Here is a 23,357-nt window from a genome sequence, read left to right as displayed (position 1 = left end):
CCTGTGTGGTAAAATTTTCCTGAAAATCCAAGGTTGAAGGTAAATTTTGTAACCTGAGTGTGCAGTAAATTTTGAGTAGTAAAGCCTGAAATAAATAAGAAATTAAAATTTACTCTCTAGTAAAGCCTGAAATAAATAAGAAATTAACGTGGATTAAAAAAAAATTAATATTATTTTGGGCTCATCTTTTTTTTATAGGACTATTACAGAGAGCTTAATTTGTTCCATGAGAGTTTGATGGGCTAGGAAAGGTAGTGGGAGTGCCTGAGTGTCCAAGGAGGTGATGGTTCTGTGCCTTGGCCCAGGATGTTTTCCCCTGGAGCACTGATCCATGGCAGGACTTGAATCCAGCCACTCAGAGGCAGCAATATCCTGGCTCACTTCATTAGTGAAGCTTGAGAAAATATGCTTAAACCCCAAAATAAAATTAGGAGTACTACTCATCATCTAGGCATGAAGGTGTTGGGATTTACTTACCTGCAGCACCATTTTGGGCTTCGTCTGAATAGCAAATTCAGGCTTAAGTGGAAATGAGCAAAGCTTCAGGTTTGGCCTGTGGTAGAAGTTGTGTCCATGTCATAAATGCATTTTAAATTTAATTAATGTTTATGCTTAGTCTCTCATCCAAGCTAAGATAAGCCCACTGGAAATTAAAGGAAGGAAAGGGTGCTGCTTATGGAAGAAATAGTCTTGGCCACTTGTCTAATTTTTGTTCTGGACATATATTCCAGCTCCTAGGAAAAAGGAGATGCTTAAGCCTGTGTGAGCTTTACTTGATGTTTACTACTGGTTGTTAGCTCTGCACTGCTCCTGGAGCTGCTCCTTGTGTGCAGATCTGCTTTGGGTTCCCAGCCCCTGGAATTTGGGGGTGCTGCATGTGAGATGGGGAGTGCATTTCTCTCCCTATTGGCCTTGCCAATGCTGAATAGGTTATAAATTCTGTTTCCATCAATTTTCTGTGCCTCCATTATGTGGCCCTTGAGAACTTTTCCTATTATCTATTAATAACACTCCTATTGATTGGACCTTCATGTTCTTGTAGAGTTCAAAGATAAAATGGTTGCAGTGGTTTACACCCTACCCCAGCCCAGCTAATATCCTTCATTTGAAAAAATTACATTCTGTCTGGCCTTAATTTCCCTTAACTTCGTAGGAAAATAGTTTTTTGGTCTAATTTAAGCAAGGACCAGCACCCCCTACTTGGGACCAGAACCCAAAAGTATCTCCAGTGCAGGATAAACCATGAAAGCAGGGTTTAAGCAGCTGAGGTGAGTGTAATACAAGAGACTTCCAGGCAGGGTGCATCTGCCTTGATTTTTTAAAATAGAAACATGCTTAGGGTGGCAAGGAAGATGTAAAATTGAGATGGTGTTTCTCAGCTGCAACAGTCACCAAGCAAATTCCTCTCCTTGCTGAAGGAAATAAAGCAATCTTATGACAGTAAATCTTGTGCTTTAGCATTAAATATTAAGGTGGTTGTATGGTTTCCAGCCTATTTTGCCAGACATTTAGTAAGTTGATTATTTCAATCCTGTGACAATTTCACATGTGGGACTATATTTACACAATGTATAACAAGTAAACATTCACTAAAATGCAAAACCTCGGAGATGAACACCACTGTTAGCTGAGACATTGAGGAAAATCCCCAGCTGGTAAAAACCACCACTAAATTGACACCATTAAAGTCAGAAGCGTAGAATCAGAGTCGTTATATCTTAGAACATAACTTTCCAAGCTATCTAGAGCCTTTTAGATATGTTGAGAAAGACTTATGGGCTGAGCAAAATCAATTTAATTTTCCTTTGAGGGAAGAACATCTTGAGAAATTATCATCGCTTAAGGTGCAGTAGGAGAAGGGGCAGGGAACAAACGTCATTTCATCACCTGGGCTCCTCTCCTGCTCCCCTCACATCTCAGCAAGATGACAGAGCTGCAGGATAGGCAGAGCCTTCCAGCTCAGCCAGGCTCATTAAAAACACAGAGCGAGGATTAAGATGTAAATCCTGGAACCTGCAGCGTGTCAAGCTTTTTCCTCTGTCTAAAGGGCAAATCTGTCACTCAAACTGGCTTTGGCTTGGTCCTAAAGGCTTTTTTCTTGCCATTTCAATTTCCATATATGCATATTAATTTATATAATATGCAGCTCAATTTTGCTATCATGACCTCCCCTCCTTTAATGCTAAGAAGATATTGTCAACTAAGGCTGTCAAAACTTATTTTGTCACTGCTTGTCTGTGTGGAGGAAGGGCACTCATTTATTCCACACCCTTAATATGGAACAACTTTTTAGATGATTAGGGTTTGCCTTCCCTATCTTTAATGAAAGAGTGCAGAAGCTGCATATCCCTGGCACCCAGGGCCAGAAACCTTCCTGGGATTTGCACGGGCTCCATGGGAGGCAGAAGGTATATATTTTATTTGATTCTGAAGGCTCTGCAAGGTGGGGAAGGGCTATTGAATTTTAACAGCTGGAAAGCTGTTCCCTTTCCAAGGCCAGGTGCCACACAGCTATTCCCACTCTGCCTGCTGTCCTTGGCTTCACAGGTATCCCCCCCTTCCCTGGGGGCTCAGTGCCCTCCATCCCACCCCTGTCGCCACTGCATGCCTGTGGAAGTAAAACCAGCATTCCCTGTCGAACCACAGGTGGTTATTTTTGGACAGCTGAATAGATCATGCTTACTAATTATCACTTTCCAGGGAAAGAGCCACGGAGTACACAGTGCAGGGACAAACAGGCACGTCTCTGTGCCTGGCTAAACAAAGACAGGGCTTTTTTTAAGGTAATCTAAGCTGCACTTTCAAATACAAGCCCTTAATTGCCTGGAATCTCTCAAAACTCATGGATTTAACTTGATTAATTGATTCTTTGCTTTGTCAGTGAAGCTTTTCTCTGACACTCACAAAATACAGTTTCTACATTATATTGCATTCAGTAGCTTTTTACATTAATCCATATAATTACCTTTTCTAAATTTGAAGTTGCTGTGTCTTTATTCCTCATAACTGGTGTGTCTATTAGGAAGAAGTTGATATTTCCCTGCTATGTCCTTGTTAATTCTAACTCTATCCCTCATTTACATAATAAACTTTTTGGGGCAATTTCTGCAGGAACATTTCATGCCTAATAAGAAGCAATTTGCTTTCCTTCATTAAGTACATTAAAACTTCATGCCCCAGACATCATTGTAAACATTTGATTCTGCTCAAATTTAATGCACCAAGGCATTTTGCTCTGCCAAACTAGGTTTATTTACGTGCTATGTTCTGGATTGTTAGCTGCTAATGAGACTTTGGCTCTTATTGCTCTAAGGCCTGAACAGTAACCTCATTTTAATGAGTTCATTATTTGCTGCCTTCTGAGTGGAAGACAACAAATTTTCCTTTTAATTAAAGGTCAAAACACCCCTGGCTGAGGGAAGTGTAGAGGTTATCAAAGCCTAAGAGAAGGCAAATGAATGACACTGTGTGATTTTGATGCCAAGCATGGGCTGGCCAGGCTGAGGTAGAAGGTGCCTCTCTAGGGAGCAAAACTCCAAATCTAAGTTAAGCGATAACAATGCTAAAATGCATACTGGATTTCTGAAGATATTGTTAAGGCAAAACAGAACTTGAAAATCAGCCAAAGTAATTAAAGACGTTTTCCTCCCCACCCGAAGGTCTGAGTGGATCAATAGAGCTGCTAAAGCACGAGCCCTTCCTTGCATGGGCAGTGGTGTTTGGGGTGAGGGGGACAGATGCCACATGGATTGAGCTAGCACAATGGAATCTCATATTTTTATTGGGGAAAGTGAGGCAGATATTGGGGCTCCATGTTGGGGCTGTTTGTAGGGAGACAGATGTACATGCAGCTGTGGGCTGGTGTGTGTGCAACTGCACAGACAGGGACTGGTGCTTGCTGAAACTTCAGTTAAACCAAAAAAGGATTCATTATGGGAATTGATGCACAGATCCTTGTCCTTCTTCTAGTATTCTATTAGCCAGTATTGTTTCATATGCCTTTCATTCTGTTCCCACAGCAGGTAACAGCATTAGAGACAAGAAAGGCTCTTGGGAAAGAAAGGATGCCTGTGAGATCAGCTGGTGAAAACTTAGTCTAGTTTTGGGGGTAAAATCCTGAAAGTCTCTGAGATGTAGACATTGTTTAGCTTGAAAACTGCAGCTGTCAGAACATCTTTATGACACCTCTAAACATTATTTCTGCAAAGTAGAACCAAATTCCTGACACTCAGAGGTGTCTCAGGAACATTGCCAGAAACTGAGAGCATCAGGAAAAGCACAGGAGGAATATAAGATTTGCAGGACTGAACATTTCCCCAGCGTGGAGCAGCCAGCCTGGCATTTCATTAGGGCTCCTGCTCATACCTGTGCCCTTCCAGAGACAATGCTGTGAATGTGAATTTTGGGAAACAGCAAAACCTCCAGATCTTGGAGGTCCATGGCAGGATCTGTGTGGTTGTGGTGCTCTGGGGCATTCATGAGGGAGAGCTGCCCAAGGAAACCCCATCCCAATTTACTGCAGAGTCTCCTGGTGAGGATGCACAATGGGTAAGGCAGGTGAGGAAGTTCTTCACTCAGTCTGGAAGGAGATCTAGGCAAGGAGGGGAAGTTGGATATCCCTGCTTTGCAGTGTATCTGTAATTTGTTGTCATCCTGAGTTGACTTGCACAGACTGTTTGGGGGAAGTGTTTCTGGCACAGGAGGATGTGCCAGTGCCTGGCTTCCCAGGGGTGCTGGCCAAGGTTACGCTGTCCCATCGCCTTCTGAGGGGTATGACTGAGAATCTTGTCCAAAATGGGCTCTCTTGCCATTACTCAAAGTTGTTATTCATTTGGGAGCAGATCCTAGTGCTGGATAGTGATTGCACTGCTGCAAGTTTCTGCTCTTTGGTGTGTGTGTATAAAATATGGATATGCTCACCATATACACAATACTTTTTATTTATCTATACTGTGGGCAGAAAATACGTGCAAATATTTGCACATACATAACTTTAACATTACCTCTGCTTTGAGCTGGGGCTTAGATTAGATCACCTCCAGAAATTCCTTCCAACCAAAATTGGAACTTCCAGACAGTTTTCTCAGGCTTCTGTGGCACATAGTTGTTACTAATACCAAGAACATGGTATTAATAACAACTTTTTAATGCATTTATTCATTTTTGTCCCTAACATGTCCTTAATGTTTGTGCAGCTACATAGCCCTGTGGTTTATTCCCAAGCTGTTCTGTGCAGCAATTTGATGCTGGTCTGTGCAAAGCTGGAGGGCTACAAAGTAATAGTTTTTACTCTAAATTTCCAGCTGAAATTTTTGGAAGGAAAAAAGAAAAAGCAAAGAGTACTTCCAGCAATATTTCATTGCACTGCAAGCAGCTGCTGTCAGGATGTGATTTTTTGATTGCCTCTTCCTGCTCTTGCTCCCTCCCTGAAATCTATGCTAGGATAAAAAAATCTGACTAAGTGTGCTGTGGTCTTGGCAATTTTCAAAGCTGGTGGAATTGGAATTGATAGGAATACCACAACGCAGTTAAAATCATAGTAATGACTGTAAGGAAGGTGTGAAATAACTAGCCACTGCTATTTTCCGACAGGAAAGCTGTCAGTAAAAAAGTGATGTCTAGCCTGACATTACTGATGGGGTCACTGCAAGACCGGGATTTTAAGTTCCTTATTTTCAGCTTTGAGATTGGACCATAAATTTCTGTCATAAGGGGGACAATCAACTCAGCTGTATCTGCACTTGTTAAAACTCAGCTTGCTGAGGAATTTTTAAGCCCAGGGAAGCTGAGTTGATGATTTCTGTGTGGTGAGGATTTTAGCCAACTTCCCATGCTTATAGCAGATAATACCAGAGTGTAGGAATTAGCAAGAATCCACATTACTGACTTAGTGGCCAGAGTTTGAAAGCAGTTTAGGCATTGGTGTTAGTAAAATCTTTAATGGGATTTTGAAATCACTTATCCTGTACCCTATGCCAAACCTGACTGGAATTGCAGGGGCTGGATCAGAGGGAAACTGCCAAACCTCACAGACCTGGAGACACTTCTCACCCAGTCCTTCCTGCAAATGGTGCCACTCCCAGTGCTGGCTGCAGAGCACTGGGCACAGCCAGGGCTTTGGCCCTGCCTTCCCTAGGGCTGGGACTGCATTTCCTTCTGTTTTTATTCCTGTGAAGCAGCCTGCTAATCCACAGTGCCATATAAATAATTAACAGGGAGCTCTCAGCTGGGGCTGAACACAGCCAGCTCTGGCTGCAGATCTATTTTTCATTGTAGAGCTATTACCTGAGCCTGTTCAGCATTTCCCTGGAGTTTGCTGCCTTTGTGTGAGGTCTGACAGGATAGGTGGGTTTCTTTGAAGCAAGAAACAGGTGATGATTTGCAAATACTTGTGTAGTATGTTTATTGGAAACAGGAAAAAAGATGTTTTTACTTCTTGAATGGAATAACCCACTTTATCAGATCTGTTTCTGCTGCTGTGCTGTAACTCTGTCCTGAAGTCAGAAAACTGTCAGGAGCCTACCTGCATTTAATTTGACCTAGAGGAGTGCATCTGTCCCAGTAGAGGTTCAACCAGTTGCAGCAGAAGGAGATGAATGGGGGGGATCCTGCAGCAAATTTACTACTTGCTGATGACTAAGTGGTGAATAACATCCCTGAGAACTCAGGAGGTGGCTCTTGATTTAGTATTAGAAGAGATGATGCTGAGTGTGACACAGCCTGGCAATGAGAGCATCCTGACCAACTGCTCAAGTGTGGGTGCACACATACATAAAAATATCCATGGCAATCATCCAGTCTCTCTTCTTGGAAAAAGGATTTCTTGGCCTTGTTAGAGCATCTAGCAGCAAAAAGCTCAAATGAAGAGCAGGGGGACAGTCTAACAGGGCAGAAAGTATGAATGGAAAATAGGGAGCATGACTAAGAAGCAGGGTTTATTTTAACAGGGCCACACAGATGAATTAAGGCAATTGCTCTCATTCTGGGGAGGATCAAAGGCATTAGGCCTGGCTGGGAGCATCCACAGGAGCTGCTGCAGGAGCTGCAGGAGCAGGGAGTGGCTGCAGTGGCTCCCTGCCAGCAGTGATTGCTGCTCTGTGTCAGAAGAGAGAAGATTTACAGCCTGTTTGGGGCAGCACTGAGGGTCTCCAGTATCAATCACTGCTGATGCTGAAGGATTTTCTAGGAATACTAACCAAATGTGCTGCCAAGTGCTCGGAGGGGAAAAGCCAGCCTGTGCCCAAGCTGAGAGCAGGGGGCAATCCCCTGGGCTGTGGGGAGCTGCTGGCACAAGCCCAAGGCTGAGCAGGATCCCTCCCTGCAGGTCCATGCAGCAGGGTCAGGAGCTGGTGGCACTTGGAGCAGAGCAGTGAGGGGGTTTAGAGATTATTTCTTATCAGTTCTGACTTTTGAGAAGTTTAAGCATCTCCAGTAATAGAAATCTCTTGAGGAATGACTCTTCAGGCAGGGGAATCAGGGGAAGGCAATCTGCCAGTGGGAGATCAAGGATTATTGGTCCAGTTTTTGAAACAACATGATCAGGAATGCTTGTTTTGATTTCAGTGGCTCTGCTCCCTGTGGCTGCAGTTCAGCCTGGCCAGCACAACAGCTCCATGAAATAAAGAAGAGATGCTCTATTTCCCCATATCCAATCTGCACAAGGCAGGTGGGGTTTGTCTCTCTCTAATTCCACTGTAGAGCTCCCAAGAAAGAGGCCCAAAAGGCAGGGAGAGAGTCCTCATGTCAGCTCTGATCAATCACAAAATTAATCCCTAAAATACAAATTGAATGGCAAAACCATCTCAAGGCTTTACAGGGACAACATCAAGGTCTAAAGTAGTACGTTAATAAAAAATGGTTGCTGAGCCATAGTGGTCCTGTGGCAGAAAATTGTGCTGGTGTCAGTCACTGTGCTGCATGTCACCCACCTAAAACCCACACTGCTCATTAGTTAGCTCAGGTCATGATTAGGCCATGCCCAAAAAAAAGGATCAAAGTCCCTCTCTCTCCTTGGCGCAGTACAAATATAGGGTAAAAGACAAGTAACAGCAACAACTGCATTTTGGTTGAGTTGTATATTCTTTCTTTTTCTTGTGTTTTGGTGCTTCAGACTTGTTTTCTTAAGCAAAAAAAAAAAAAAAAAAAAAAAAAATTACAAATAAGCTCTACAATCTGTTACAGGTGGGTACTCAGTTGCTATAAATTATTTAAAGGCCAGACTAATGGAGGCTACCTTATTTATCTTCTTTAATTTATGGACTTGGATCTACTAAGGTTTAATCAGAGTGGTTTTCTGTTCCTTCACTGCCCTTGGAAATCATTCACTTGGATAGCTTGTCACAAAAATAAAACTTTCTTCAAGTTCTCATCATGTACATTCATCTCAAAATTCTGAGCACCTACCAGCAATGTCAAATCCCTGCCTTAAATTTACTGCTCAAAAACTACCTGCTGTATATGCTTTGTGGTGGGGAATTCAGGGGTTTTTTCTGCACACATTCAATCATAGAGGAGAGATTGGAGCAGGTGATACATCCTGAACTGAGGTGTGTCCTTCAGGGCTCAGAATGGGCGTGCTGGCACAAGGATGGATGTGTCCTGTGGCTTTAAGAGAGTGCCTCCATGTTTGGGGCTTTTCCCTGTGTGAGTCTGCCCATTGCCCACCCTCTCCATAAAAATCAGCATCCAGGGAAGTCTGGAGAACTGTTTTCCTTGGTTATTGTGAAACTTTCATTTTGCAGAATCTTGATGAGTAAGGGTGTGCTTTAAAAACCACTAGGATTAAGTGTTGCTTTTTAATATTTTTGAGATGCTTGATACTTGTCTGGCAGAGCTTAACTTCTCTGACCTTTCTTCCTTCTTTGTGATGCTGCCTTCCATTATCCAGGGAGCTGGCTTCAGTGTTTTGATAACTAGAATTGGATGTTTCTGTGGAACGAAAAGGGAATTTCCAGGCAAATGTTCTTGCTTTACACTGCATCTCTTTCACCAGAGATCAGAGTGCTTCTGCCACCCCCTGCTCCATCAGGTTCAGTGCAGAGGGAACTAAAGCCTTTATTGTCCTTCAGGATAGGTTTAAAATCCCTCCATCCCAGAAAATCCTCCTGCTTACCACTGCTTTATTATCCTTTCCAGCATGAAGACAGCATAGTGAGCTGTCCAGAGGAGGAGGCTGGAAGATCCAAAGTTAAATGGCAATGCCCATGTTACACTTCCACTCAGTTCTCTTGAACCAGAAACATGAAAGGCCGGTATGTTGTCCAACAAAATCAACCCAGACCACCAGCTGAGGCTGGCACATTTGAAATGAACCATTGCAGAACTTTCAGTAGGCTACTTCTTCATAAAATTAGGTGATTTCAGGTAAAATTGAGAACAAATCTCTTTAACAGTCAAAGGAAATGTTTCATGTTCAAAAGTATCACCACACCTTTCCTATATGTGGGAAAATTATACTCAGAGAAAAACTGAAGTACTGCTGCTCCTCAGATCACTCTGGAATAGAATCTGGCAAAAAACTCAAACCTGCACCTTGAGAAATTCAAGTGGTGCAATGTAATTGTGGAAAAGTGATGGAATCTTTCAGTCCTTGCGGTAGCTTCCTAGGGAGGAAACTCCCGCTAACAGGAAGCCCTTCTACATGGCTTTTCCAGCCTTTTTCTATGTGTACTGGAATGCTCTTCCCAGGGAGGTGGTGGAATCACCATCCCTGGATGTGTTTAAAAAAAGACTGACATGGCACTTGGTGCTATAGTCTAGTTGAAGTGTTAGGGCACAGGTTGGACTCGATGATCTTAGAGGTCTCTTCCAACCTCATTATTCTGTGATTCTGTGTGAGTGCCCACAGCAAGCCAGCTGCTCCCAAGCTCCCTGAGCACATCCTAGAGGAGCAGTATGTCTTCCAAGAGTAATAATGGCTGATGGCAATAATAACCCAGTGAAAAATCAGTGTTTGTGATCCTTTCCTAAGTCTCCTAATAGTTGAAACTCATGGCTTTTCTCTGAATTCACATCCAGGAGCGCCCTGGTTGTGAGCCCTTGTGGTGATAGGTCTCCAGCACGTGGGAACAGGGAGGAGAGCTGATCTCACCAGCACATGGAATACTTGTATGGCATTGTCTTAAAAAAGACAATGCACATCATTTGAATAATGCCAAGAGTGCTAAATTGAGACAGAAAGGTTGGGGGGGAAGGTTTGGTTTTTGCTTACAACAGATTGCTGTTTCAGAGCCATTCATATGCATTTTGGTGGCAGCCAGAAAGTGGCTGAGGCAGTTAACTTTTAAATCTACTTGCTTTTGATCTTAATCATTAAAGGCAGCACTTTTCCCTCTAAATATTCCCATTGAAAACTGTAGCTACTTACAGTGTAAAGTATGAATTCATGTAACACAGGATCATTAAACTGGGAAAAATATGTTCCGCAAACTATTAAGCTTTTAATTATAGTTGTTACACTAAATTTCCACTCATTTCTGAAGTGAGAGATTCTGTTACTCTCACAGCTGAAGGGTAATGCCATAATTTTATATTATATGGGAATAGCTGTTTAGAAATGAGAAATACTGAATTGCTGTGACAGGCTTTGCTTGGGTAATGCTCTGCTAGCCCAACAGGTCTATTTGGCAAGGTGTACATCCAGAGCCTGGATATAATTTGCAGCTGTAAAATGAGAAAGAGCTAAAAGCTGGGTGCTTTTTTTCCATAGTGGAAAACCTTCCTTACACCTCAAGCTCTCCTTTGAGCTGTGCATTCCCCTTGTTTGCCCCCTCTCTGCTCTGCTGGAGTTCAGCACACCCATGTGTTAGGTCACCAGTGAAATGAATAATCCAGAATATTTCTGTGGGTGCAATCTCAGATGGCTTTGAGCAGTTGAAGACAGAAAGGTGGTTTTAACCATCCTACAGTGGGCTCTTCCCAGGCACAGGTTTCCTGCCCAAAATTTCCTCTGGTCTTTAACACTCACCTTGCAATATTTACATCAGGGATGGGTGGGTTTTGTTTCCTGATAATGTACTGGGAGCCTGTGCCCAGATACAGCAGAAATAAGAGGGAAAGCATATGGGAAACCATATTCCCTTTCCTAATAACAAATACAGAGGAATTACACTTGATAATACCACAGACATGTTTGTTTATGATGCACATAAATCTTGGGATGTGTTACTAGGAAGAGACATGCAGAGCTTTTTTATTAAAGAATTCACATTCTACAGATGAACCTATTTTTTAAATGTAATGCATTATTGTTGTTATTGTTACTATTAACCATGCAGAGCATAGCCTCAGCAGTTCACACTTGTCCCTGGAACTCCTAAATTAATAAGATTATAGAGTATTTAATCTCTATTAATTGTAGATTCATATAGATTAATGCTAATTTATGCATGTATATTCAATTAATTCCCAAACATGTGTGCTAATTTGTTGAAAAACCTACAGTAAATATTATTACAAAGGAGGTCTCCAGTCTTGTGACCCTCAGGGATTAAATATTACTGGAAAATGGACAAAGCACTTTGATCCTCATCCCCTGAGCCTGTCTCCCTTGTCCTGCTCTTCACCAGGCTGCTTTTCCCCAGGTACAACTTGCTGCCCTCAAAGAACAATTGGGTCTCCACTAAAAAAAGCATTTGTGCTATCAAGAATCACTGACAGCTTGAAGAGCCAATATTTCATCAGGTTTGGGCCAGGCAGGCAAATAGTCTGCTGTCAAAAATGTGAATTCCATCATTTTTTATACCATTTTTTACTAGAAGGGCTGAGGTTTTGGGGTGAAAAACACACAGGTGCTGAAGCCAATGGCTTTAGTGGAGTCTGATTCAATCCCAGCAGTTCAAGTGGAATATTGAGACAACTTTTAGGAATTGCCTCAGTGTTGCTATTTTAGATTTAATATGTAATGTAAAAGCTACGTTAATAATTCTGTCTTTCAAGTAAAATGAAGAGGCAGCAAAAACCTGAAATATCCATTTCCTGGGAAATTCTTGTATTAAAGGAGTGTCTCAGCAAAGTGTGAATTACTTGCATTTTTTAATTTCTGGAAGATCAGCAATTCCAAGGCTACATTTAATTATGATCTTTGGAGTTTTTTTTTTTTAATATTCTACAAATTGCCCCCTTTTCCTTTAGTCTGCCAGAGCAGAGGAGCTGGCAGAACACAATTTTGTTTGAATCATATTCCAGTGAAACATTGTGCATTTCATAAATCAATATTTTGCCACGGGAAGCTGTTTCACTGGAGCAATCCAGGTTGATCAAGTAAAAGGAATATGAACTTAATTTTCCTCTGCCTTGTCACTTTGACATTTTGGAAGGATTTTCCACCCATTTGTAAGTATAAGGATAAATGGCTAAACAAGTAGGATGGAGGGAAAATTAAAATCCTAACCTCTAACTCTTTGAATTTTTCCATACCTTTGTCAGAAAGTATTAGGAGGGTGGTATTAGCTTTAATAGATTTAGTTTGTGTTTTTTCAAAACTAAATGCTAAAATTCAAATTAAATGATGGCATCAATTAAAAAATTAAACTCTGATATAAGGGATTCATCCTTTCCAATCAGAAGTGTTAAAAATAGCAGGGATATGATGTGCCAGAGAAGCTGAGTGTGTCCCACACCACAGATCCCACTTGTGTTTGCATGTTGTCTGGATGAAAAATGGGAACAGCAGACTAAGAAAGTGCTGGTACTTAGCAGAAAGAACAGAAACACAGACAAGAGGAAGGCTTACAATTATTTAGAGAAAATTTTCATGGCTTGGTAAGGGACATGTAAAATTTGTGCTTCTGAAGAGGAAAAAAATACTTGATCAATGGCTTTGTTTCCTAAAGAAAGCCATGAAGTGTTTTAACTAATACACTGGTTTGCAGGAAATTCTTATTAGCTTGTCCTTTAATTTTCTTGTAAGTACTGAAAATTAAATTCTTAATGGACTTGAATAAAAATGGTTTTGTTTTCTCCCTGACATTTCTGGAGAGAAATTGTTAACTAACTTAACTTTATATCTTAAGACATTATCTCTAAAATGGGTGTGACTATTTAAGTTATAAATTACCATATTTAACATTAGAAATTTTGTTGACACAAAATGACAAAGTTAAATTACTAAATAGTCTTATATTAGAATTTCCCATGAGGTGAAAAAAACTCTGTAGTACTTTTTTGGGGTTTTTTTCTGCCTGGATGGAAAGAAGACAGGTGGAGGTGTAGAACACTGGGAGTAAAAGCAGTCACTGAAGGGATCTTTGGCCATATTCACAGAAAAGACAAAGACTCTAAGACAATTTCTGTGACGATATGTATGTAAAGCTATAGAGGTGGGTGGATATGTCTAAGGATTTGAAGCCAGACATAGTCAAATATTTGGTTTTATACTTCATTGTAACACAGAGGTTGACAGAAAACTCCTGGTTAATTATTGCTAAGTAATTGGAGTCTCAAATTTCTCATTTTCTCTGGGAGATTTTCTCAGTTTCTCACCTGTTTGTTCATCCCTCCCTGTCCCCACCCTTGTCCTGGGCACTGCCACTTGCACATCATTTGAATAATGCCAAGAGTGCTAAATTGAGCTTTTGCTCCAAGTGTTCCTCCTGCTCCCATTTGGATGACAAAGGCTTATTTAAAGTCACTTAAGTAACGTTGCTCCTGAAGGAGCTGCATTATGGATGGGCTCCTGCTAATGTGTTTATTGCTGCTTCAAGTGCTTTTAAGGCAATAATTATGACTGCTCTTGCAGTCTGCACTGCCTGGCTCTTCTACAAGGCCATTCCATCATTGCAGAGTGTTGTTTTCTGCAGGAAGCAGCTGCTAGGGCTCCTTTTTAACTAATATGTGTTGTTTTAAAGCTCAGGTTAATGCAGGTCTCTGGAGGGGCTGATATTAAGCAGATGTGTTTTTTGGCTCCTGTGGATTCCCTAAGTGAGGCTAAATTAAATAGAGTACCACGTGTATCCTGGAAATATATTCCATTTTGATATAACCTATGACTTCAGAATTGGTTTGGAGAAAGGATTCAAGAAATGAGTACAAATCCAGGAAATCAGTGCAAGTGTAGAAGAGCAATGTGACACAAGTCAGCTTGGCACAGGATGTGAGCACCAGAAATCTGAATTTGACCTGGAAGACCTGCCATTTCTATATTATAAAAAGGATTGTGATGTTTTTAAAAACATCAAATTTTAAAATGCTTTTCAAAATGAAGTTCTCTTGAGTTCTTATAGCCAGAATGAAGGATGATTTCTCTCACTTTTTTTTAATAATTCATTTGTTCTTTTGTGGAATGTTAGACTTTTTTTCTTGGGGAAAAAACCTCAAACTTCTGAGATTAATTCTGTGATGCTTGTACAAACAATACCAAATTGAACCCTACAGATCAAAAACCAGTGTGTTCCCTGCGACAGAAGAATACCAAGTGAGTTTTTGAACATTGAGGAAAATCTTGCTAGGGAGATAATTGTTTAATAAATTCAAGAGGTGGAAAATTTGAGCCACCAGAATGTGTTTTCTGGCAAGACTCTATAAAACACTCTGAAGACCACCTAATTTTGAGTGGGAAGCTGGCAGACGAGAGAACCCCAAATCTATTAGAATTCAGGAGGGTCCTTGGATAGACAGTCAATCCATCAGGCTGCCAAGGAGAAGAATACAGGTTCTGCTGGTGCCAAGGGAATTGTGGTGTTTAACTACACTGCTACTGAAGTTCTGAATGAAATCACAGGCCCTGTTGAAACAAAAGAAGTATGAAACATTCTGTCTGATGTGTCTTGACAAGGCACTTGAGCAGTATTCAACACTCAAATTATTACAGAAAGAATTGGGTGATTCAAGAGACCTGAACAAGGAAAATACTGAATTAACTGTCATCTCTGATGAAGCAGAATGGAGCAGGCACTCCCATTTAAAAAAAATATTATTAAAGTTTTCATGTAATGCCTCTCAGCTGCTTTTTGAATTCATTTTTAAGGACTTGGAGACTGTCCAAAAATGGGAGCTGCAGACTCCACTTCATTGTGTCACTCTCAAGTGCTTCAGAAGGTGACAGAAGTGTCACCCAGCCTCAGTGACTAATGCTTGGCTCTGCTCTGGCTTCCTGGGCTCAGCTTCTCCCTGGGCTGGCCATGGCCATGGCTACTTTACTGCAAGGGGCTTATTATGATTAAAAGGGTATCAGGGTGAGTGTTTTATCTCAGGACTGACCATGCTGCCATGCCTGGTGACGGGGCCCAGACATTTCCAGTAGTTCCACCCAAAAGCAGCTGTCCTTGCACAAAAATCAGGGATAATCATATGCTGGAGAGATGGAGTGGTTGAGCTCAGCTCCCTGCTGTGCCAGTACTTTTTAATTTGGAATTGCCAGGAAGGATGCAACTCCAACATGATTTTTTGTCTTGAAAACACTAAAGTGAGCCAGAAATCACAGGCTTTAAGTGTTCCAGGCATTTTAATGATGGTGAAGGTCAAAGATAAAGAGCAGACTGTGGCAGTGAGGGGGTGTCAGAGACAAATTGTTATTTCCACTGAAGGAAGTGGAGCTCAGAGGGGGAGGCAGCAGGAGAAGGCAGACAGGCTGCAGGGAGAAGGGAGGCCTGCAGTCAGCACTAACAGAAATTACATTCCCAAGCATGGCTCCATCACTTTACTGCAGCTCAGAAAGTCCCAGGATCCTCCCATCCCTACAGTGACAATTAGAGGGGTTACAGAAAGGGGAAATGGAGCTTTTAGAGAAGGGGGCTCTGGGATATGGTGGTGCTGGGACAGGCAATTTCTCCTTGATTATCTCATCAGCTCCAGCTGGAAGAGTGGGATAAGACAGGGGAACAGGTGGTTCCTGACTCCCCCTGGAAGAAGGTTTGTTGCAGTCTAAATCCTGGAGCTGAGAGGAGGGTACTAAGTGAAAAGTTCAAGATTTTTTCTTCATTTAGAGTAGTTTTTTGTTTGTTTTATTTATTGAAGGGTAAATGCCTTAGCTTGCACTGTGCTCTTGCTGGGCTTTTGGGTTAACAATAGGAAGTGTATTTGTGAAAGGTGCTGGAAAACCCTGGTGGCTGTGTGGAGCTCTTCCTGGGTGAGTAAATATTGTACTGGCTCATACTATGGCAACAGGAAAAATAGCAATACTTCAGCAAGCTCTTACTCCTTGTTTGGGAAATGCAGCCCTCTTTGTGCTCAGTTAAAAGCAAACTTTAAAGGTGAAAGCTTTGTATTTTTTCTGTGTGGCTCTCCCAGAGACAGCATAAAAAGACATTTCCAGGGTTTTTTTGCCAAATCACTGATGCCAGTGATACTGGACTCATGTAGCTGGGAAGCAGGATCATTTACAAGAGCACAAATTCACTGTTTCTGCAAATTAACTGAAGAATTCTTTTGCCTTTGAAAATCAAGCGCTGAGATAATATATTGGCAGGCAGGAAAGGGAGAAATTCATTTGCAGAGGCTCGCTAGGCTCAAGATAGAACTCCACAAAGCTGGGAAAAACAGGTTTCTGTGGCTCTGCTGAGTTCCTGTTAATTACTTAGCCAGACATGACCTTGCACAACTTCTTCAACACCAGGGACTAGGAGATCTTCTGTGGTAAACAGAGCCCATAATAACCCTGTTCTCTAATCTCTGTTTCTGTAGCTGATGCCACCCTTTATAAAAGTGTGTGTGTGTCTATATATACACACACACATACACGCACGCACACGCACACACACACACACACATATATATATATGTATATATATATCCCTGAGGCACCTAATTGAGAAATGGCTTTGTGAGGGAATAAGAACATTTAGGTTGCAGGAAGTAATTACACAGGCACAGGTTGACTTGTTTGATTACTGTTACATGCCAATATTGTTATCAGGAGACTGGCTGGGTATTAAAGCATTTCTGAGGGATTTGGGTGGGCATGGCACATTTGGAGAGCCTAGCAGAGAGTCCCTAAATCTCTGCTCTCTGTGAGCAGCCACAGCCCCGTCTCCCAAAGGCAGGGCAAGGCTTTGCCATCACTGAAATATCAGCCTCCTAAGTAGTTATTTTTGCCTCTCAAGCAAAGCTGCTGTGCCTTAGAGGGTGAAGGCAGGTCTGCTGATTCTTAATTGCCTCCTTCCCCAGTGACTTGGGAGATTGTTCTCTAATTGGCTGTAATTACCCTTTTCTGTAAGCTAACCAAAGTGCACTCTGCTTTCAGTGTTATGCTCATTATGTTATGCTCATTAACAGGATTCTGTTCAGTAGGTTAATGTATGCTGGGAATGTCCAGTCTGTAGGAACAGACTGATTTGTGTAGCAAGTGTTTGTGAGATACTCTGTCCTCAACATTATAGATTTCATTTAAAACCTGGCAGAGATTTGTTCCTCAGGGTATCTGTGGGTGCTCAAGTTGCAGGGTGGATTTATGTGTGAAACATTCACCTAAAAAGGGGAGATCAACTTTATATTGTCCCCAAAAGAGAGCTTGAGGAGAAGGTTGGTTCTAAGCCTGTGCCTGCAGAAGATTTCTCCCTGTGGTTGGTGTTTGTGGCGTGATTAATTGTGTAAGGTGAGGAGGGGATTTATCCTGTGAGTGGCACTTCTGCTGGTTTTGTGAGGAAAGTGGGCTGCTAATTTGGCACTGGAGAAGTGTGGGAAAAATGAAAGCTTCCCTTTGTACCCTGACTCAAACATAATGAATGAAAGAAGGCTCACCATGCCTTGCTTGAAAAAAAAAGCAATTAAAAAGGTCTGAATCCCAGGCAGATGTTTTTCCTTGTTATTGTCTAGGACTGGTTGGTTTTCAGATGGATAAAGGCAAGCAGCACATAAATATGATTCTGAATGCTTTTAACAGCATCCAGCTCTTTCTGCAGCCCCTGGATGTGGAGTTTTCTGCTGTGTCTCCTGTAATGAGCACAGAAGTGTGGCTGCTGTGCCAAGCACAGCTGGAAAGGTTTGCCTGGCAATGTTGTTGACTGCTGGATAGTAATGGGGGGTGACTTGGGTTTTTTCCTGCATAATGAGGTGATTCCAGTGAGAGCTCAGCTCTGAATCTCCAAGTGTCCCTGTGTGGACACTGCTCTGCTGGTAGTGTGGGCTCTTGAACTGCTGTGGAACAGTACCATTAAGGCTTCCTTAGTGCAGCAAACCATGTCAGAAAGACTCTCTCAAAAAGGTGCAGGCAGGAAGCTATTGCTGAAAAACTTGTTTCACAAGTGCCTTTGGAGTGAATTTTCTCCTGTGTATGAGCCCTTGCTCAGAGCATTTCCCTATGTATTTCCAGAGAGAAAGCACTTTATTGCTGGGCTTGTGCACAGTGCTCAGATTTCTAAGGCACTAGGCACTCCACATGCTTGGTGCTCAGAATCAGCCCTGAGGAGCATTCATACACCTGGTGTGGCTAATGCAATTACCCCAAGTGTTCTGATGTACAAAATTGTTTCAGTTGTATGTGAGACTACTGCTCTTGCTGGGTATTTGGCTACTGCAACAGTCTGGAGAGGAGGCAAATGAATATAGAAATTGTAGAAATGGAAATAAGGGTTTGGAAATTAAAAAGAAATCTGCTTTTAAAAACAAAAGGCTTGCTTATTCTTCCTGAAAGCATTGGGTATTTGCAGGAAGAACCCTCCAGAATAAAGGCTGGAGAATGTGATAGTGCATGCTTAGGGATTCAATTAATGTCTGAATATGATTCCCACATGTGGAAAATGACAAGAACTAACTGTCATGCTGCTGAGCTCTGTCTATTCTTTCCAAGCTGCACACATCTTTGAGAATTACTCTGAACAAATTTAATGGTGTCCCTGGATACAACAAATCAAGAAAATAAGTGTAGAGGAGCCCCCAGTGAGTAGTCTGTGGGCCTTTCACTCTGTCAGATGGTTATGTCACTTGCTCAAGTGCATGCTGTGCTTCCACCCTGTAACTGGTAACTTTAAATGCTTACCTGCTAGTCTGGTAATGAAAATGATCCTGCTAACTCTTAGGAGTCATGCTGGGGCTGTGACTTCTTCAGGCTCTTTTTCCTTTGGCTCTTTTTGGTTTTTGTAAATGCAGTGATGGTGAGGTTTTAAAAGGCAACCGTCTTGTACTGTTCTGGCTACTTGACAGCAATAGTGAGAGAAATAATACAGAACAGGCCTCTAGAAGATATTATATATGTGCAAGATATTATATATGTGCAACATACATGTGTATGCCCCTACATGTACACATCCACAAGTGTATCTCTCTGCATGTATGTGGGAAAAATGGCTTTTAATCTCAGGCTGTGGTTTATGTATCTGCTGGCTGCACTTGTGCACTTCCAGCCCTTACCAGGAAAAAGAGCTGCTGAGCTTTTTCAAGCTTTGCCTCCTTTTAAACCCCCATTAGCACACACCCATGTTTGGGATGGTAGCCTCCAGTTCTTGCCTTACCTTCACATCCTTGATGTTCATCCTCGTCCCCTCCTTCCCCACGAAGATGTCATCAATGTCCACCAGAATGTACCTCTCCAAGGACAGCGTCAGCTTCTTCCCTGACAGGAAGGAGATGGCGTCAATGAAGATAAGCTTGTGGAGCCAGAAGGTCAGGTTGTTCCCAAAGAGGACTCTCTGGATGCCATCGTGCAGGCCCAGGTCCTGGATGACGGTCGCATGGAGAGCAGCGCGGGGCAGTGAGGCCGGGGTGGGCCTGGCGGGCTGCAGCTCACCCAGCAGCACGGGCTGGTAGGTGGAGTGGTTGAACTGGAACACCGTCCAGTCCTGACCAGGCAGGGGGCCCTGCTCCAGCCTGGGCGCTTTTGTGATGCGCAGCAGGGGCGAGCGAGGGTTCACCACGCAGTCTCGCAGCGCCACGTTGTTGTACAGCTGCAAGGGCAGCCCTTTCAGCCTGCTGCTGGGGGAGCTGTTCTCATTGGCTTTATGAAAACCAATTATGCTAACACTGTATTCCACACAGTATTTTTCCAGAAGCTCTCTATTCCATGAGTCCATGGACACGTACTTTAAAATATTCTCGTATATAACAATGGTGTACTTCCCTCTCCCGTTGTCTGTGAGAGGGGGAATGTCCCCCTTGGCTGGTGCAATGACCATGTGGTACTGAAACTTGCTGGACTCGAGGATGGCTATGATGTCTTGCCCCAGCTGGGAGTACTGGCTTTCCACAAACAGGAGCGCAGTGGGATCAGTCCAAGAGGGATCAATTGGCTTAGGTGTTCTCAGCTCCGCAGACCTGTAGGGCAGAAGTTTGAGGTCCTCGCACTCTGCTTGCCCAGTGCTTTCCACGAGGGCCATTTCCTGCTTGTAGCCAGTGTAGAGGAAATAGGCGGAGATGACAATATTTGCCAAGCAGAAGGTGGCCAGGAGAATGACCAGCATTCGGAAGCTTCTGCGGAGCTTCCCGATGAGATTCATCTTTGGCAGGGCTTCCAGCTCCTGCTGGACTTAGCACTCTTCCAGATGCGCCACCTAATGTGCCATGGGAACGAGGAGTTGCAGAGGTGCCCTTTCCAAGGTGTTCATGTGACCATTGCAGTGCATTTATGGGGCGTTCGGGGAGGCTGTAAGGCTGTAAGAGCGGGAAGTCAAAGGATCCAGAAAGACAAATTGGCAGAGGTTTTCTCAAAGAGCAGCAGCTGCCAATAATCAATGAAGAGGACTCTTAACATTATCTGCAACAAGAAGTAAAAGAAGAGTAAGTAAAACAAAATCCATAAAGTAATTAAAACCAACATTAATAAGGCCGGTGATTGGTATTGGTAATGTGAGTAAAGAGGGAAGTTCCTGAGTAGTTCAAGGAGCACTCAGTGTCACTTTCTTTCTTGGTGCATTAAGATAAGCTGCATTAAACAGTTCCTCCGTGTTCTTACGATACAGAAATTAATTCTGAAGAAAACTTGTTGAGGATGTGCATCTCCTTATCTGCTTTTCTTATCTAAAATGCATCATTGCTATTGCAGATGGGAACAATGGAAGATTTTAGGGGCAAAATTTGGACAAAGTCAATCTTTGATAAATCTGGGACCATATTGTACACTAAATTCAAACCGCATAAGGGATAAATTCTGTGTTGGGTTGGAAAACTAATGTGACCAAAGTGAAAGACATGACAGGAGCTTGAGGAGAGATTTGTAGGGCTTTCTCTCCAGTTTCCATTCTGCAATTGGAGCAAGCAGAGTTCATGGTCCGGTTTAGGAACTATAAAGATTCTGTGGGGATTTTCCAAGTGAATGAGCAGGCTGCTACTAATGGGGTGCAGCTGTGCTTGGCTCTGCCTCCCCCAGGGATCAATGGGAGGTGCTGTGTAGCAGGAGATGTACCTCAAGGAAGCTGTTTTAGTGCTAGGTGGGCAAGTAGGTGCTGTGTGTGCTGGTCCATGGCACCTCTGGCTGAAGCCCTCAGCCTCTGGTCTGCCCCTGTGTGCATGAAGTATAGGGTACCTAAACCTCATTGCTCTGAAGCCCTTGTGCAATTCCGCCTAAGTTCATGAGAAATTGCCACTGGTAACAGTAAACCCGATGACTCAGAGACAGTTAAAGCTAACTAAATAAATAGCCCATGCTTCTCTATGGATTTAAGCAGGAATTAACATCTTTGTGAATTATTGATATTGTTTGTCTGTTGGAACAATGTGAGACAGTAAACAAGGAACGATTTTGGAACTGCTGGGAAGAAATGCTTTTTCCAGGCAGATCCTTCCAGTTGACGTGTCCTCTTCCATTAACTCAGATTACACTTTTGACTTGTGTTCTGAAAACTATTCATTCATCCTAAGGTTTGTACCTGAAACTGGGAAATGCTTCTAAGAAGCATTTAGAAAGAAGGCGTTTTTTTCTGAGACTATTTGTGACTCTGGCAGGTTCAAGCTCTTATCTGATTTACTTTCCTCAGTTGGCAGCTTGGAAGGAGATATTGATACCCCTGGACTGTGGGGTGTTCCAGAAGTGATCCTGTTGTGTCACACAACTGGCCAAGAGGGGAGTGAGGTAGGGACAGAAATAGGAAACCTCTTCTGCATTTACTCATTTCTTATGTGTGAGAGAACAAATGTAAGAGGAATCACAGCTACCATTAGGAAATTGAAGTTGTCCTGATAATCTTAAGAGTATTTGCCCTGCTTTGGTGCTTCCCTTGTTCTACAATTGTCTGCCTGCTGGGATTTCACTTCTTATTAAACCTCCAATTAAGATTCCTTCAAAAGATAACACTGGATCAAGTGAAGCATCCTCTGCAAGACAGTGTTGGAGTTTGGGTGACATTGAGGACTCACTCAGGGCTTTATCAGATCAGGACTCCTGCTGTCCGTGAGAGGGGCAGCCTCCTGGGCTGGGTCATGTGTCCCCCCTCAAAGAGGTGACTGCAAAAAGCCTGTTCGGTCAGCACCAGACAGGCAGGTGACTGGGAAAGAATCTTGAACTCCCGCTCGCCGGGCTGTGCATCCTCGGCTTGCTTTGGGCACTAGAGGGCAATCGCTTCTTGCTTTTGCGAGGCAGCACCGGCTCTCCCCTCGCTCCGCAGCCCTCCCTGCCTGCGGCCACGCTCCCGCCAAAAGGCTTCGCAAATCCTCAGGGCACGTAAAACACCTTAATTAAGACTCCCATGTTTAAAATTAAATAAAAGCCAGGAGTTCTGCCCGAAGAAATGTGCCGCTGGATCACCCTGAATACTTTGCAAATCTTCCAGCCTCCACCTGTGGCACAAGGGAATAGCTTGTGAGAAGACCTAAAATGGCACGGTTTTTCTTCAGTGTTTGGCCCTGCCGGATCTCCTGGGTACTGGTATTGCAAGCTGTCAAAACAATAAACTTCACGAATATTACAGCTTGTGTTACTAAAACAGGAGAAGCCCCTGACTTTATACTAGTCAAAACAAAACTGTGGTCTTCATCCCTAATTATTTCCTCCCAATAACACTGGTAAAATCTCATTGAGATAAAATATTAATAATCAGATTTCATGTTAGCTTCTATCTGTTGTATGTAGATGTTGTAATTAAGTGCAAGTATTCCCACTTCTTGAGATGTATTATTACATAAAATTGATAAAGAATTTAAACCTGCATAAGGAAACCTGGCACTGGAGCAGACAGTGTTCCATCTGTGCATTGTTTTTCAGCTGATCTGTTGAACTGATTATACTGTTCAGTAAAAAAAAGAATGGTGTGAGGTAATTAAAGGTTATGAAAATAAATCAGCTAAAATAGCCATTAGTGGAACTTTCTCCAAGGCATAATTGGAAGTTAAGTGCCATTTGTGCCTTTGAAACTCTCCTCCTGAAAGTTCAACAGCTTTACATTCACTCCAGAATTCAACTATCTTCGAGAGTTCCTGTGCTAGATGAATTTGAGCAACATGAAAATAGGCCATATTTCATAATTAGTGTTACTTATGGAGTTTCATTTTGGTAA

The 23,357-nt window shown here is 42.6% G+C and overlaps 1 protein-coding gene across 9 annotated transcripts in view; it reads right to left on the bottom strand.

Annotated features, from left to right (window-relative positions):
- The window catches only part of LOC143693919 (bifunctional heparan sulfate N-deacetylase/N-sulfotransferase 4-like), a 67,912-nt gene that overhangs the window by 32,757 nt on the left and 11,798 nt on the right, over positions 1–23,357 (bottom strand). For 6 of the 9 annotated variants that reach the window (XR_013181936.1, XR_013181933.1, XR_013181932.1 and 3 more), the window contains exons 2-3: positions 19,386–20,623; positions 2–85 (exon numbers count right to left, since the gene is read on the bottom strand). Coding sequence is in view for 3 of the 9 variants with exons in the window: in XM_077176785.1 (XP_077032900.1) it covers positions 2–85; positions 19,386–20,366 (1,065 nt within the window). In the remaining 6 variants the exon portion in view is untranslated. The remainder of the gene's footprint in view (position 1; positions 86–19,385; positions 20,624–23,357) is intronic. The other 3 variants (XR_013181937.1, XM_077176784.1, XM_077176786.1) reach the window with 1 other exon arrangement.

The sequence above is a fragment of the Agelaius phoeniceus genome, chromosome 4 (assembly GCF_051311805.1).
Source record: "Agelaius phoeniceus isolate bAgePho1 chromosome 4, bAgePho1.hap1, whole genome shotgun sequence".
Classification (NCBI taxonomy): domain Eukaryota; kingdom Metazoa; phylum Chordata; class Aves; order Passeriformes; family Icteridae; genus Agelaius; species Agelaius phoeniceus.
Note: the sequence above shows the minus strand (reverse complement) of the source record. Positions and strands in the feature narration are given on the sequence as shown.